At 44.0% G+C, this 13,530-nt stretch overlaps 1 protein-coding gene across 2 annotated transcripts in view; it reads right to left on the minus strand.

The window, feature by feature from the left end:
* LOC143298873 (protocadherin-1-like) overlaps positions 1–13,530 on the minus strand; it is a 118,439-nt gene that overhangs the window by 37,706 nt on the left and 67,203 nt on the right. For both annotated transcript variants that reach the window (XM_076611877.1, XM_076611875.1), the window contains one exon: positions 13,009–13,180. In XM_076611877.1, coding sequence (XP_076467992.1) covers positions 13,009–13,180 — 172 coding nt within the window. The remainder of the gene's footprint in view (positions 1–13,008; positions 13,181–13,530) is intronic.

Consider the following 13,530-nt stretch of genomic DNA (forward strand, 5'->3'; position numbering starts at 1 on the left):
CAAGTGGGTTAAAGGTGGACAGTTTTCCCCATCTCCCAGGTCAACATCCCCGCCGAACCAAGTGGGTTAAAGGTGGACAGTTTTCCCCATCTCCCAGGTCAACATCCCCGCCGAACCAAGTGGGTTAAAGGTGGACATTTTTCCCATCTCCCAAGTCAACATCCCCGCCGAACCAAGTGGGTTAAAGGTGGACAGTTTTCCCCATCTCCCAGGTCAACATAAGTACAGACCTGCTAGTGCCTGAACCCCCTTCGTGTATATACGCACGCAGAAGATCAAATACACATATAAAAGATCATGTAATCCATGTTGGCGTTCGGTGGTTTATGAAAACAAGAACACGTGCATCATGCACACCTCCGAAAATGGAGTACAGCTGCCTACATGGGGTAACTATAAAAAAGTCATACAAGTAAAATGCTATGTATGTATGTGTGTGTGTGTGTGTGTGTGTGTGTGTGTGTGTGTGCGTGCGCGTGCGCGTGAGTGGAACCTGACTGAATGACACAGAAACGAATGATGAGCGCCCAATGGTAGCCGTCAGTCGGATCTACCCAGGTAGGCAGCCTGTTGTGTAAATGACTCCGTGTTTGTAAAGCGCTTAGAGCTTGGTCTCTGACCAAGGATATGCGCTATATAAGTATCCATATTATCATCATCTAATAGAGAAACATAGGCGAGAGAGAGGGAGAGAGAGAGAGGAGGGGGGGAGGGGGAGAGAGAGAAAGGGAGAGAGAAGGGGGAGAGAGAGGGAGAGAGACAGAGAAAGACAGACAGCCAGCCAGCCAGACAGCCAGCCAGCTAGAGAGAGATACAGACAGAGAGAGAGAGAGAGACAGACAGACATACAGACAGAGACAGAGACACAGATGTCAATGACAAAGACAGAGAAGCTGTTTAAGTGCATGGTCACAAAAAAGACAAATTCACTTTGCACAGAACTTTTTTTTTTAAATTTCTGCAAGACCATGCTTTGTCTTTGTCCAAGTGAAAAGTGTTGAAAGGCTTCCTTAAGTCTCCCCTTCATTGAACTGCTTTCTGTTTCATTACCTTTTTTTTCTATTCACACAGCTATGGTGCAGCTTCTATGGGAAAGCCCGCACGCTTTCACACCTCCGTGAGGCTGAAACTGGAGTGAAATTGTCCCTGCTGTTACATGTGTGTGTGTGTGTGTGTGTGTGTGTGTGTGTGTGTGTGTGTGTGTGTGTGTGTGTGTGTGCGTGTGTGTGTGTGTGTGTGTGTGTGTGTGTGTGTGTGTGTGTGTGTGTGAGTGTGTGTGTGTGAGTGCGTGTGTGTGTGTGTGCGTGTGTGTGTGTGTGTGTGTGTGTGTGTGTGTGTGTGTGTGTGTGTGTGTGTGTGTGTGTGTGTGTGTGTGTGTGTGTGTGTGTGTGTGGCGTGCGGATGTTTCTCTCACACGTGCATGTTGTGTGGTATAGTTTGGAGTGTGTGAAACAAGGGCGCGTGCCTTCACGTCTGATGGCCCACGTGCAAACATTACTTCACCCAAAAGACTTTCGGCTACGTACGTATTTGAAGAGATGAGAGTTTCACGGTGACAAGATAAATACGAGACAAATGAAACTTACAGCAGGAGAAAGAAAGAGATGGTTCGGTATCCCGCACAAGTGTTTTCGTGCATTTGTTTCTGTGAGTGTTAGTAGGGCGGGGTGAGGGGGCGGGGGTGGTGGTAAGAGGGAGGTGGGGGGCAGGCTGTGGAGGATGGGGTGGAGGTGATCAGACAGGAGGTGGTATGTGTGAGGTGGTGGTGGTGGTGGTGGTGGTGATGGTGTCAATCCTAAAAAGCCTTGACCAGTGTCTCCAGTGCAGCAACCAGTCATTCTTTATGGCGTTCAGTTCACGGATTGTGTGCGGTAGTTCGAATGATCAGTAGCGACGAAGCTTAACAAAAAGAAATAGTTAAAGTTTTATTTGTTTGGTACTAATTCAAATTGACAGACAATAAACAGCCAGGTATGTCAGCCTTTCCCATGTCCGAACAAAAGCAAACCACCACCAACAACAAAAGCAAACGCAAACAAAAAACAACAGGAAATAAAAACAACAAAAAACAAAACAAAACAAAAAACAACAATAACAAAAAACAAACGAACAAACAAACAAACGTTTCAACACTCACAAACAAGCGTTTCACTCACAAACAAGCGTTTCACTCACAAACAAGCGTTTCGTTTCAACACTCACAAACAAGCGTTTCAACACTCACAAACAAGCGTTTCGTTTCAACACTCACAAACAAACGTTTCGTTTCAACACTCACAAACAAACGTTTCGTTTCAACACTCACAAGCAAACGTTTCAACACTCACAAGCAAGCGTTTCGTTTCAACACTTACAAAAGTTTCGTTTCAACACTCACAAGCAAACGTTTCAACACTCACAAGCAAGCGTTTCGTTTCAACACTCACAAACAAACGTTTCATTTCAACACTCACAAACAAACGTTTCGTTTCAACACTCACAAGCAAACGTTTCAACACTCACAAGCAAACGTTTCAACACTCACAAGCAAGCGTTTCAACACTCACAAGCAAGCCGAAACAATTAGTGAAACGAAGTCATTACATTTAACCGAAAGAAAAAGAAAACCCAAACCGAACAAACCAGCAAAAAAAAAGGATGCTTTGATGAAATTATTAAAAAAAAGAAAAGAAAAAAAAAGAAAAGAAAACTGACACTACACACTTTTCCAGACAGCAAATAAACCACAGTGCACAACAGCCAAACACACAGCAACGTACGTCCCAGTGACGAGAAAAGAAACAACAACAACAAACACACATAACAAATAGAAACAACAACAAACACACATAACAAAAAGAAACAACAACACACACATAACAAATAGAAACAACAACACACACATAACAAATAGAAACAACAACACACACATAACAAATAGAAACAACAACACACACATAACAAATAGAAACAACAACACACACATAACAAAAAGAAACAACAACAAACACACATAACAAAAAGAAACAACAACATCAAACACGCACACATAACAAATACTAATTTGCTTGTAAACTTATGCCTAAAACAAAGTAAGCAAAAGTACAAAAAAAGAACTTGCTGATAAGTGAGGCGAAAATAAAATCCCGCGAAAAAGAAATGAACAGCCAGGAATTCTCTTTTGAAAGAAGACAAAAAGCAACCACCCACCCAGCTACACAAATTATTTGACATTTAGCCATGGCAGCCCCCGCCCCCTAAAAAAACCAAACAAAATAAACAATCACAGAAAAAAACACAAAAAAAAAAAACCGAACAAAACCACCAACAACAACAACAAAAAAAAAAACAAACAAAAATAAAACAAAAACAAACAAACAAACAAAACAAAAAAACAACTGACCCACAATTTAATCATAGAAAAACCAACAAAACAAACCAACCAAACCAAATGCGAAAAAAACCCCAAACAAACAAAAACAAAAGCCACTAATTTGCTTTCAGGCTAAATGATGGGGAAAAAACATCCAAAATATAACATTTCTTTTGATGTCACCCTACCCCATCCACACAAATATTCCTGCTAACAAACACCTTCAACTGTTTGTTTTTGCTTCAAAACAACCCTCCATGTTTACCTGTTGTTATTGCTTCAAAACAACCCTCCAATGTTTGTTGTTATTGCTTCAAAACAACCCTCCAATGTTCACCTGTTGTTATTGCTTCAAAACAACCCTCCAATGTTCACCTGTTGTTATTGCTTCAAAACAACCCTCCAATGTTTGTTGTTATTGCTTCAAAACAACCCTCCAATGTTTGTTGTTATTGCTTCAAAACAACCCTCCAATATTTCCCTGTTGTTATTGCTTCAAAACAACCCTCCAATGTTTGTTGTTATTGCTTCAAAACAACCCTCCAATGTTTGTTGTTATTGCTTCAAAACAACCCTCCAATGTTTGTTGTTATTGCTTCAAAACAACCCTCCAATGTTCACCTGTTGTTATTGCTTCAAAACAACCCTCCAATGTTTGTTGTTATTGCTTCAAAACAACCCTCCAATGTTTGTTGTTATTGCTTCAAAACAACCCTCCAATGTTCACCTGTTGTTATTGCTTCAAAACAACCCTCCAATGTTTGTTGTTATTGCTTCAAAACAACCCTCCAATGTTCACCTGTTGTTATTGCTTCAAAACAACCCTCCAATATTTCCCTGTTGTTATTGCTTCAAAACAACCCTCCAATGTTTGTTGTTATTGCTTCAAAACAACCCTCCAATGTTCTCCTGTTGTTATTGCTTCAAAACAACCCTCCAATGTTCACCTGTTGTTATTGCTTCAAAACAACCCTCCAATGTTCACCTGTTGTTTTTGCTTCAAAACAACCCTCCAATGTTTGTTGTTATTGCTTCAAAACAACCCTCCATGTTTACCTGTTGTTTTCGCTTCAAAACAACCCTCCAATGTTCACCTGTTGTTATTGCTTCAAACCAACCCTCCAATGTTTGTTGTTATTGCTTCAAAACAACCCTCCAATGTTCACCTGTTGTTATTGCTTCAAACCAACCCTCCAATGTTTGTTGTTATTGCTTCAAAACAACCCTCCAATATTCTCCTGTTGTTATTGCTTCAAAACAACCCTCCAATATTCTCCTGTTGTTATTGCTTCAAAACAACCCTCCAATGTTCACCTGTTGTTATTGCTTCAAAACAACACTCCAATGTTTGTTGTTATTGCTTCAAAACAACCCTCCAATATTCTCCTGTTGTTATTGCTTCAAAACAACCATCCAATGTTCACCTGTTGTTATTGCTTCAAAACAACCCTCCAATGTTCACCTGTTGTTATTGCTTCAAAACAACCCTCCAATGTTCACCTGTTGTTATTGCTTCAAAACAACCCTCCAATGTTCACCTGTTGTTATTGCTTCAAAACAACCCTCCAATGTTCACCTGTTGTTATTGCTTCAAAACAACCCTCCAATGTTCACCTGTTGTTATTGCTTCAAAACAACCCTCCAATGTTTGTTGTTATTGCTTCAAAACAACCCTCCAATGTTTGTTGTTATTGCTTCAAAACAACCCTCCAATGTTCACCTGTTGTTATTGCTTCAAAACAACCCTCCAATGTTTGTTGTTATTGCTTCAAAACAACCCTCCAATGTTTGTTGTTATTGCTTCAAAACAACCCTCCAATATTCTCCTGTTGTTATTGCTTCAAAACAACCCTCCAATGTTCACCTGTTGTTATTGCTTCAAACCAACCCTCCAATGTTTGTTGTTATTGCTTCAAAACAACCCTCCAATGTTCACCTGTTGTTATTGCTTCAAAACAACCCTCCATGTTTATCTGTTGTTATTGCTTCAAAACAACCCTCCAATGTTTGTTGTTATTGCTTCAAAACAACCCTCCAATGTTTGTTGTTATTGCTTCAAAACAACCCTCCAATGTTCACCTGTTGTTATTGCTTCAAAACAACCCTCCAATGTTTGTTGTTATTGCTTCAAAACAACCCTCCAATGTTTGTTGTTATTGCTTCAAAACAACCCTCCAATGTTCACCTGTTGTTATTGCTTCAAAACAACCCTCCAATGTTTGTTGTTATTGCTTCAAAACAACCCTCCAATGTTTGTTGTTATTGCTTCAAAACAACCCTCCAATGTTTGTTGTTATTGCTTCAAAACAACCCTCCAATATTCTCCTGTTGTTATTGCTTCAAAACAACCCTCCAATGTTCACCTGTTGTTATTGCTTCAAAACAACCCTCCATGTTTATCTGTTGTTATTGCTTCAAAACAACCCTCCAATGTTCACCTGTTGTTATTGCTTCAAAACAACCCTCCAATGTTTGTTGTTATTGCTTCAAAACAACCCTCCAATGTTTGTTGTTATTGCTTCAAAACAACCCTCCAATGTTCACCTGTTGTTATTGCTTCAAAACAACCCTCCAATGTTCACCTGTTGTTATTGCTTCAAAACAACCCTCCAATGTTCACCTGTTGTTATTGCTTCAAAACAACCCTCCAATGTTCACCTGTTGTTATTGCTTCAAAACAACCCTCCAATGTTCTCCTGTTGTTATTGCTTCAAAACAACCCTCCAATATTTGTTGTTATTGCTTCAAAACAACGCTCCATGTTTATCTGTTGTTATTGCTTCAAAACAACCCTCCAATGTTTGTTGTTATTGCTTCAAAACAACCCTCCAATGTTCTCCTGTTGTTATTGCTTCAAAACAACCCTCCAATGTTCACCTGTTGTTATTGCTTCAAAACAACCCTCCAATGTTTGTTGTTATTGCTTCAAAACAACCCTCCAATGTTTGTTGTTATTGCTTCAAAACAACCCTCCAATGTTCTCCTGTTGTTATTGCTTCAAAACAACCCTCCAATGTTCACCTGTTGTTATTGCTTCAAAACAACCCTCCAATATTTGTTGTTATTGCTTCAAAACAACCCTCCAATGTTTGTTGTTATTGCTTCAAAACAACCCTCCAATGTTCACCTGTTGTTATTGCTTCAAAACAACCCTCCAATGTTTGTTGTTATTGCTTCAAAACAACCCTCCAATGTTTGTTGTTATTGCTTCAAAACAACCCTCCAATGTTCACCTGTTGTTATTGCTTCAAAACAACCCTCCAATGTTCACCTGTTGTTATTGCTTCAAAACAACCCTCCAATGTTTGTTGTTATTGCTTCAAAACATTCCTCCAATGTTTGTTGTTATTGCTTCAAAACAACCCTCCAATGTTTGTTGTTATTGCTTCAAAACAACCCTTCAATGTTTGTTGTTATTGCTTCAAAACAACCCTCCAATATCTGTTGTTATTGCTTCAAAACAACCCTCCAATGTTTGTTGTTATTGCTTCAAAACAACCCTCCAATGTTCACCTGTTGTTATTGCTTCAAAACAACCCTCCAATGTTCACCTGTTGTTATTGCTTCAAAACAACCCTCCATGTTTACCTGTTGTTATTGCTTCAAAACAACCCTCCAATATTCTCCTGTTGTTATTGCTTCAAAACAACCCTCCAATGTTTGTTGTTATTGCTTCAAAACAACCCTCCAATGTTTGTTGTTATTGCTTCAAAACAACCCTCCAATATTCTCCTGTTGTTATTGCTTCAAAACAACCCTCCAATATTCTCTTGTTGTTATTGCTTCAAAACAATCCTCCAGTATTCACCTGTTGTTATTGCTTCAAAACAACCCTCCAATGTTCACCTGTTGTTATTGCTTCAAAACAACCCTCCAATGTTTGTTGTTATTGCTTCAAAACAACCCTCCAATGTTTGTTGTTATTGCTTCAAAACAACCCTCCAATATTCTCCTGTTGTTATTGCTTCAAAACAACCCTCCAATATTCTCCTGTTGTTATTGCTTCAAAACAACCCTCCAATGTTTGTTGTTATTGCTTCAAAACAACCCTCCAATGTTCACCTGCTGTTATTGCTTCAAAACAACCCTCCAATATTCACCTGTGATATGCTTTTGTTTGCAGAGAACTCTCCTATACTGATGTGATGTATTTGTTTGAAGAGAACTCTCCTATACTGACGTGCTGTATTTGTTTGAAGAGAACTCTCCTATACTGACGTGCTGTATTTGTTTGAAGAGAACTCTCCTATACTGATGTGTTGTATCTGTTTGCAGAGAACGCCCCAATACTCACTTGTTGTTGTATCTGTTTGCAGAGAATTGTCCAATGCTAACTTGTTGTATCTGTTTGCAGAGAATTGTCCAATACTAACTTGTTGTATCTGTTTGCAGAGAACGCCCCAATACTCACTTGTTGTTGTATCTGTTTGCAGAGAATGTGACCACTTATGAGGAGAACAAAGGAAGCAGGTCTGTGATGTCACTGTCAAGGAGCTGTGCTGAGGACACTCCACACACAGCACAGACCCTCACATCAAATCACTCTACCCCCCACCGCCCCCCTCTCTCTCCACGTTCTTCAACTGATACTGGAACAATGGCCTCAAAGGAATGCTGCTGCTGCTGCCTTTTTTTGTCCAAACATCCAATTTGTTTCAATTAGTAGAAAGTGGAGTGGACAATGGGTGGTGGTGGTGGGCGGGGGGTTGTACGGGGGGGATGCGGTGGGAGATGGCGGGTGGGAACGAGGGAGGTGTGTGTGTGTGTGTGTGTGTGTGCGTGTGGTGACACAGAGAGAGAGAGAGAGAGAGAGAGACGTAGGCGTGCGACACACACAAACACCCACCCACCATCCACTTAAATAACAGAACAAAACACGCCACCAGACAGAACAAAAGTGGCGCTGCACAGTGGCGACAAACACCCCCCTCTCTCCACACTGGCGACAACATAAGATCATCTCAATGTCACACACATAAATCGTGACAGAACAAAGCGACGAAGTACAAAAGAAACTGGTCCAAACAAACACTGCCCTCACTCCCAGTCATACATAGCAGCCCGCTATACTTCATGGCTGGAGAATTGGGAGACACACCTATAGACCTGTGGTGAGACAGCCGTCAACAGACAGGAGACACACCTATAGACCTGTGGGGAGACAGCCGTCAACAGACAGGAGACACACCTATAGACCTGTAGTGAGACAGCCGTCAACAGACAGGAGACACACCTGTAGACCTGTAGTGAGACAGCCGTCAACAGACAGGAGACACACCTATAGACCTGTAGTGAGAGCCGTCAACAGACAGGAGACACACCTATAGACCTGTGGTGAGACAGCCGTCAACAGACAGGAGACACACCTGTAGACCTGTAGTGAGACAGCCGTCAACAGACAGGAGACACACCTATAGACCTGTAGTGAGAGCCGTCAACAGACAGGAGACACACCTATAGACCTGTGGTGAGACAGCCATCAACAGACAGGAGACACACCTATAGACCTGTGGTGAGACAGCCATCAACAGACAGGAGACACACCTGTAGACCTGTGGTGAGACAGCCATCAACAGACAGGAGACACACCTATAGACCTGTAGTGAGACAGCCGTCAACAGACAGGAGACACACCTGTAGACCTGTAGTGAGACAGCCGTCAACAGACAGGAGACACACCTATAGACCTGTGGTGAGACAGCCGTCAACAGACAGGAGACACACCTGTAGACCTGTAGTGAGACAGCCGTCAACAGACAGGAGACACACCTGTAGACCTGTAGTGAGACAGCCGTCAACAGACAGGAGACACACCTGTAGACCTGTAGTGAGACAGCCGTCAACAGACAGGAGACACACCTGTGGTGAGACAGCCGTCAACAGACAGGAGACACACCTGTAGACCTGTGGTGAGACAGCCGTCAACAGACAGGAGACACACCTGTGGTGAGACAGCCGTCAACAGACAGGAGACACACCTGTAGACCTGTGGTGAGACAGCCGTCAACAGACAGGAGACACACCTGTGGGGAGACAGCCGTCAACAGACAGGAGACACACCTGTAGTGAGACAGCCGTCAACAGACAGGAGACACACCTGTAGTGAGACAGCCGTCAACAGACAGGAGACACACCTGTGGGGAGACAGCCGTCAACAGACAGGAGACACACCTGTGGGGAGACAGCCGTCAACAGACAGGAGACACACCTATGGGGAGACAGCCGTCAACAGACAGGAGACACACCTATGGGGAGACAGCCGTCAACAGACAGGAGACACACCTGCGGGGAGACAGCCGTCAACAGACAGGAGACACACCTGTGGGGAGACAGCCGTCAACAGACAGGAGACACACCTGTGGTGAGACAGCCGTCAACAGACAGGAGACACACCTGTGGGGAGACAGCCGTCAACAGACAGGAGACACACCTGTGGGGAGACAGCCGTCAACAGACAGGAGACACACACCAGCAGATGTGCACACATGTTGACCTGGGAGATCGGAAAAACCTCCACCCTCCACCCACCAGGCGCCGTGACCGAGATGCCAACCCGGGACACTCAGATTAGTCCAACGCTTTAACCACTCGGCTATTGCAGACCGAGAAAAGAACTTCAGACTGTCGACACACTCTGCTCTTCCAAAGTCCTTCTGCCTGGTTTCCCCTGACTCACCATCACCCCCCCCCCCCCCCCCGCCCTCTGCTACCTTTTGAACGATAAGTCAAAGTGAAAATCAATACTGAACAAAATGTCTACAACCATCACCAGTATCTGTGACGGGACAATAAACTGATGCCAACAACCATCACCAGTACGTGTGACGGGACAATAAACTGATGTCAACAACCATCACCAGTACGTGTGACGGGACAATAAACTGATGTCAACAACCATCACCAGTACGTGTGACGGACATTAAACTGATGTCTACAACCATCACCAGTACCTGTGACGGGACATTAAACCGATGTCTACAACCATCACCAGTACGTGTGACGGGACATTAAACTGACGTCTACAAACATCACCAGTACGTGTGACGGACATTAAACTGATGTCAACAAACATCACCAGTACGTGTGACGGACATTAAACTGATGTCTACAACCATCACCAGTACTTGTGACGGGACATTAAACTGATGTCTACAACCAGCACCAGTACGTGTGACGGACATTAAACTGATGTCTACAACCATCACCAGTACTTGTGACGGGACATTAAACTGATGTCTACAACCAGCACCAGTACGTGTGACGGACATTAAACTGACGTCTACAAACATCACCAGTACGTGTGACGGACATTAAACTGACGTCTACAACCATCACCAGTACGTGTGACGGACATTAAACTGACGTCTACAAACATCACCAGTACGTGTGACGGACATTAAACTGACGTCTACAACCATCACCAGTATCTGTGACGGACATTAAACTGACGTCTACAACCAGCACCAGTATCTGTGACGGACATTAAACTGATGTCAACAAACATCACCAGTACGTGTGACGGACATTAAACTGATGTCTACAACCATCACCAGTACCTGTGACGGGACATTAAACTGATGTCTACAACCATCACCAGTACTTGTGACGGGACATTAAACTGATGTCTACAACCATCACCAGTACCTGTGACGGGACATTAAACTGATGTCTACAACCATCACCAGTACGTGTGACGGACATTAAACTGATGTCTACAACCATCACCAGTACGTGTGACGGGACATTAAACTGATGTCAACAACCATCACCAGTACGTGTGACGGACATTAAACTGATGTCAACAAACATCACCAGTACGTGTGACGGGACAATAAACTGATGTCAACAACCATCACCAGTACGTGTGACGGACATTAAACTGATGTCTACAACCATCACCAGTACCTGTGACGGGACAATAAACTGATGTCTACAACCATCACCAGTACGTGTGACGGACATTAAACTGATGTCAACAACCATCACCAGTACCTGTGACGGGACAATAAACTGATGTCAACAACCATCACCAGTACGTGTGACGGACATTAAACTGATGTCAACAAACATCACCAGTACGTGTGACGGACATTAAACTGATGTCTACAAACATCACCAGTACGTGTGACGGACATTAAACTGACGTCTACAAACATCACCAGTACGTGTGACGGGACATTAAACTGATGTCTACAACCATCACCAGTACGTGTGACGGACATTAAACTGATGTCAACAACCATCACCAGTACGTGTGACGGGACATTAAACTGATTCCACTGCACTCCGCAGCCAGGGAGAAATCCGTTGTGACAAGAAGAGAAATACAATTCCTGCAGCATGGAATGCCGAAATGCAGCACAGCCAGTCCCGAGACACATGGCGACGATATCTGTCAGCCTTCCTTACCCAGTGCTGACATGCACTGACACTGTCCTCTGTGGAGTACAAGTTTGCATGTCTTGTGTGGTTCTTGTTAGTGCTTTCCTGTGCTGCTGTTGTTGTGGTTTTTCCCAGGCATGTAAAGCAAAGAATTTGAACTGTAGACAGCAGGCAACTAGAAAACCGTTCTTTCTTTGTGGTCCTTTTGGGTTAGGGTTTCTGCAGCAACCCGGTTTGTCTGGTGATGCTTTTCTGCAGGTCTCTTCCATCTGTCTTTCTCTCTCTCTCTCTTTCTCCGCCTTTCTTTTCTGTATCTCTTTCTCCCAGTCGCTCTGTGCATGTTTTCTTGGTTTTTGTTCCTGCTGACAATCCTCTGTTGCATTCTATGCCCAAGAAAGCTACAAAAATAAAACACACAACAAATTGGGTCGGTCCCTTAAAGAAAGCAATAAAACCACATTACTTCCAAAGTCAGCCAGCGACATGCAGATTTATTTTATCTCTGTTGAAAAAAAAAAGATAAAAAGATTTAACTGTAGTGTGTGTGTGTGTGTGTGTGTGTGTGTGTGTGTGTGAAGATTTTCTTGTCACAACTGAAGTTTAGCGCTGCATTTCACGTATACTCAGATTGAGTTTTACCTTGTGTGGCGTGAAAAAGATGTTAGCTTATCTATTTTACCCTCAAGAATAAATTTATCATTTGGTGTGTGTGTGTGTGTGTGTGTGTGTGTGCGTGCGCGCGCGCGCGCGCGTGTATGTGTGCATGCGTATGCATGTATGTATGTCTGTAAGTATGTATGTATGTATGTATATGTACGCGTGTGTGTGTGTGTGTGTGTGTGTGTGTACAGGTAAACATAAAAGGTTGTCTGTCACAGTGTTGGAGAAAATCCACTTTGACAGCAGATCATCAAATACAGCGGCAAACAGAAAAAAGACGGAGCCATGTTATGTTGAGACCCCCCCCCCCACTCCCCTGACTGACCTGGACTGCCCCCCACTCCCACATCCCCTGACTGCCCCCACCCCCACCCCCCTGACTGACATGGACTGCCCCCCACCCCCTGACTGCCCCCACCCCCCACCTCCCCTGACTGCCCCCACCCCCCACATCCCCTGACTGGCCCCACCCCCCACCCCCCCCTGACTGCCCCCACCCCCATCCCCCCTGACTGCCCCCACCCCCCACCCCCCCTGACTGCCCCCACCCCCCACCCCCCCTGACTGCCCCCACCCCCCCTGACTGCCCCCACCCCCCACTTCCCCTGACTGACCTCGGACTGTCCCGTGGCACTGGACCTCAGGATGTCCACCATGATGTCCGGCCGGCTGTTCACCGTGTCCAGCACTCGCACTCGCACCAGGGCACGTGACACCTTGGGCGGCGACCCGTGGTCAGTGGCCTCCACCACCAGTTCAAAGATCCGGCCCGTCTGGTTCTCCACGCTGACAGTACACGTTACGTTTGTCACACGGAGGACACACGATGTGTTTGTCACACGGAGACGCACGTTACGTTTGTCACATGGAGGACACACGTTACGTTTGTGGGATGGACAGCATTGTACCCACGTCAACAAAGAGAGACACATACACACACAGCGAACAGTATAAACATAATGCGCACACACATATATGTAAGTAAGCACGCACACACACACGCGCGTGCATTCTCTCTTTCTGTCAATATTCGAGCATGCTGTGTAGAATAAAAAGTAATTAAAATGTAAAAGAAAAGACCTTTCTAAACAAAGAACGTTTCACCTCCCTCTCTTCCTCACATTCACACAACCACA

Source organism: Babylonia areolata, chromosome 24, assembly GCF_041734735.1.
Source record: "Babylonia areolata isolate BAREFJ2019XMU chromosome 24, ASM4173473v1, whole genome shotgun sequence".
Lineage (NCBI taxonomy): Eukaryota > Metazoa > Mollusca > Gastropoda > Neogastropoda > Buccinidae > Babylonia > Babylonia areolata.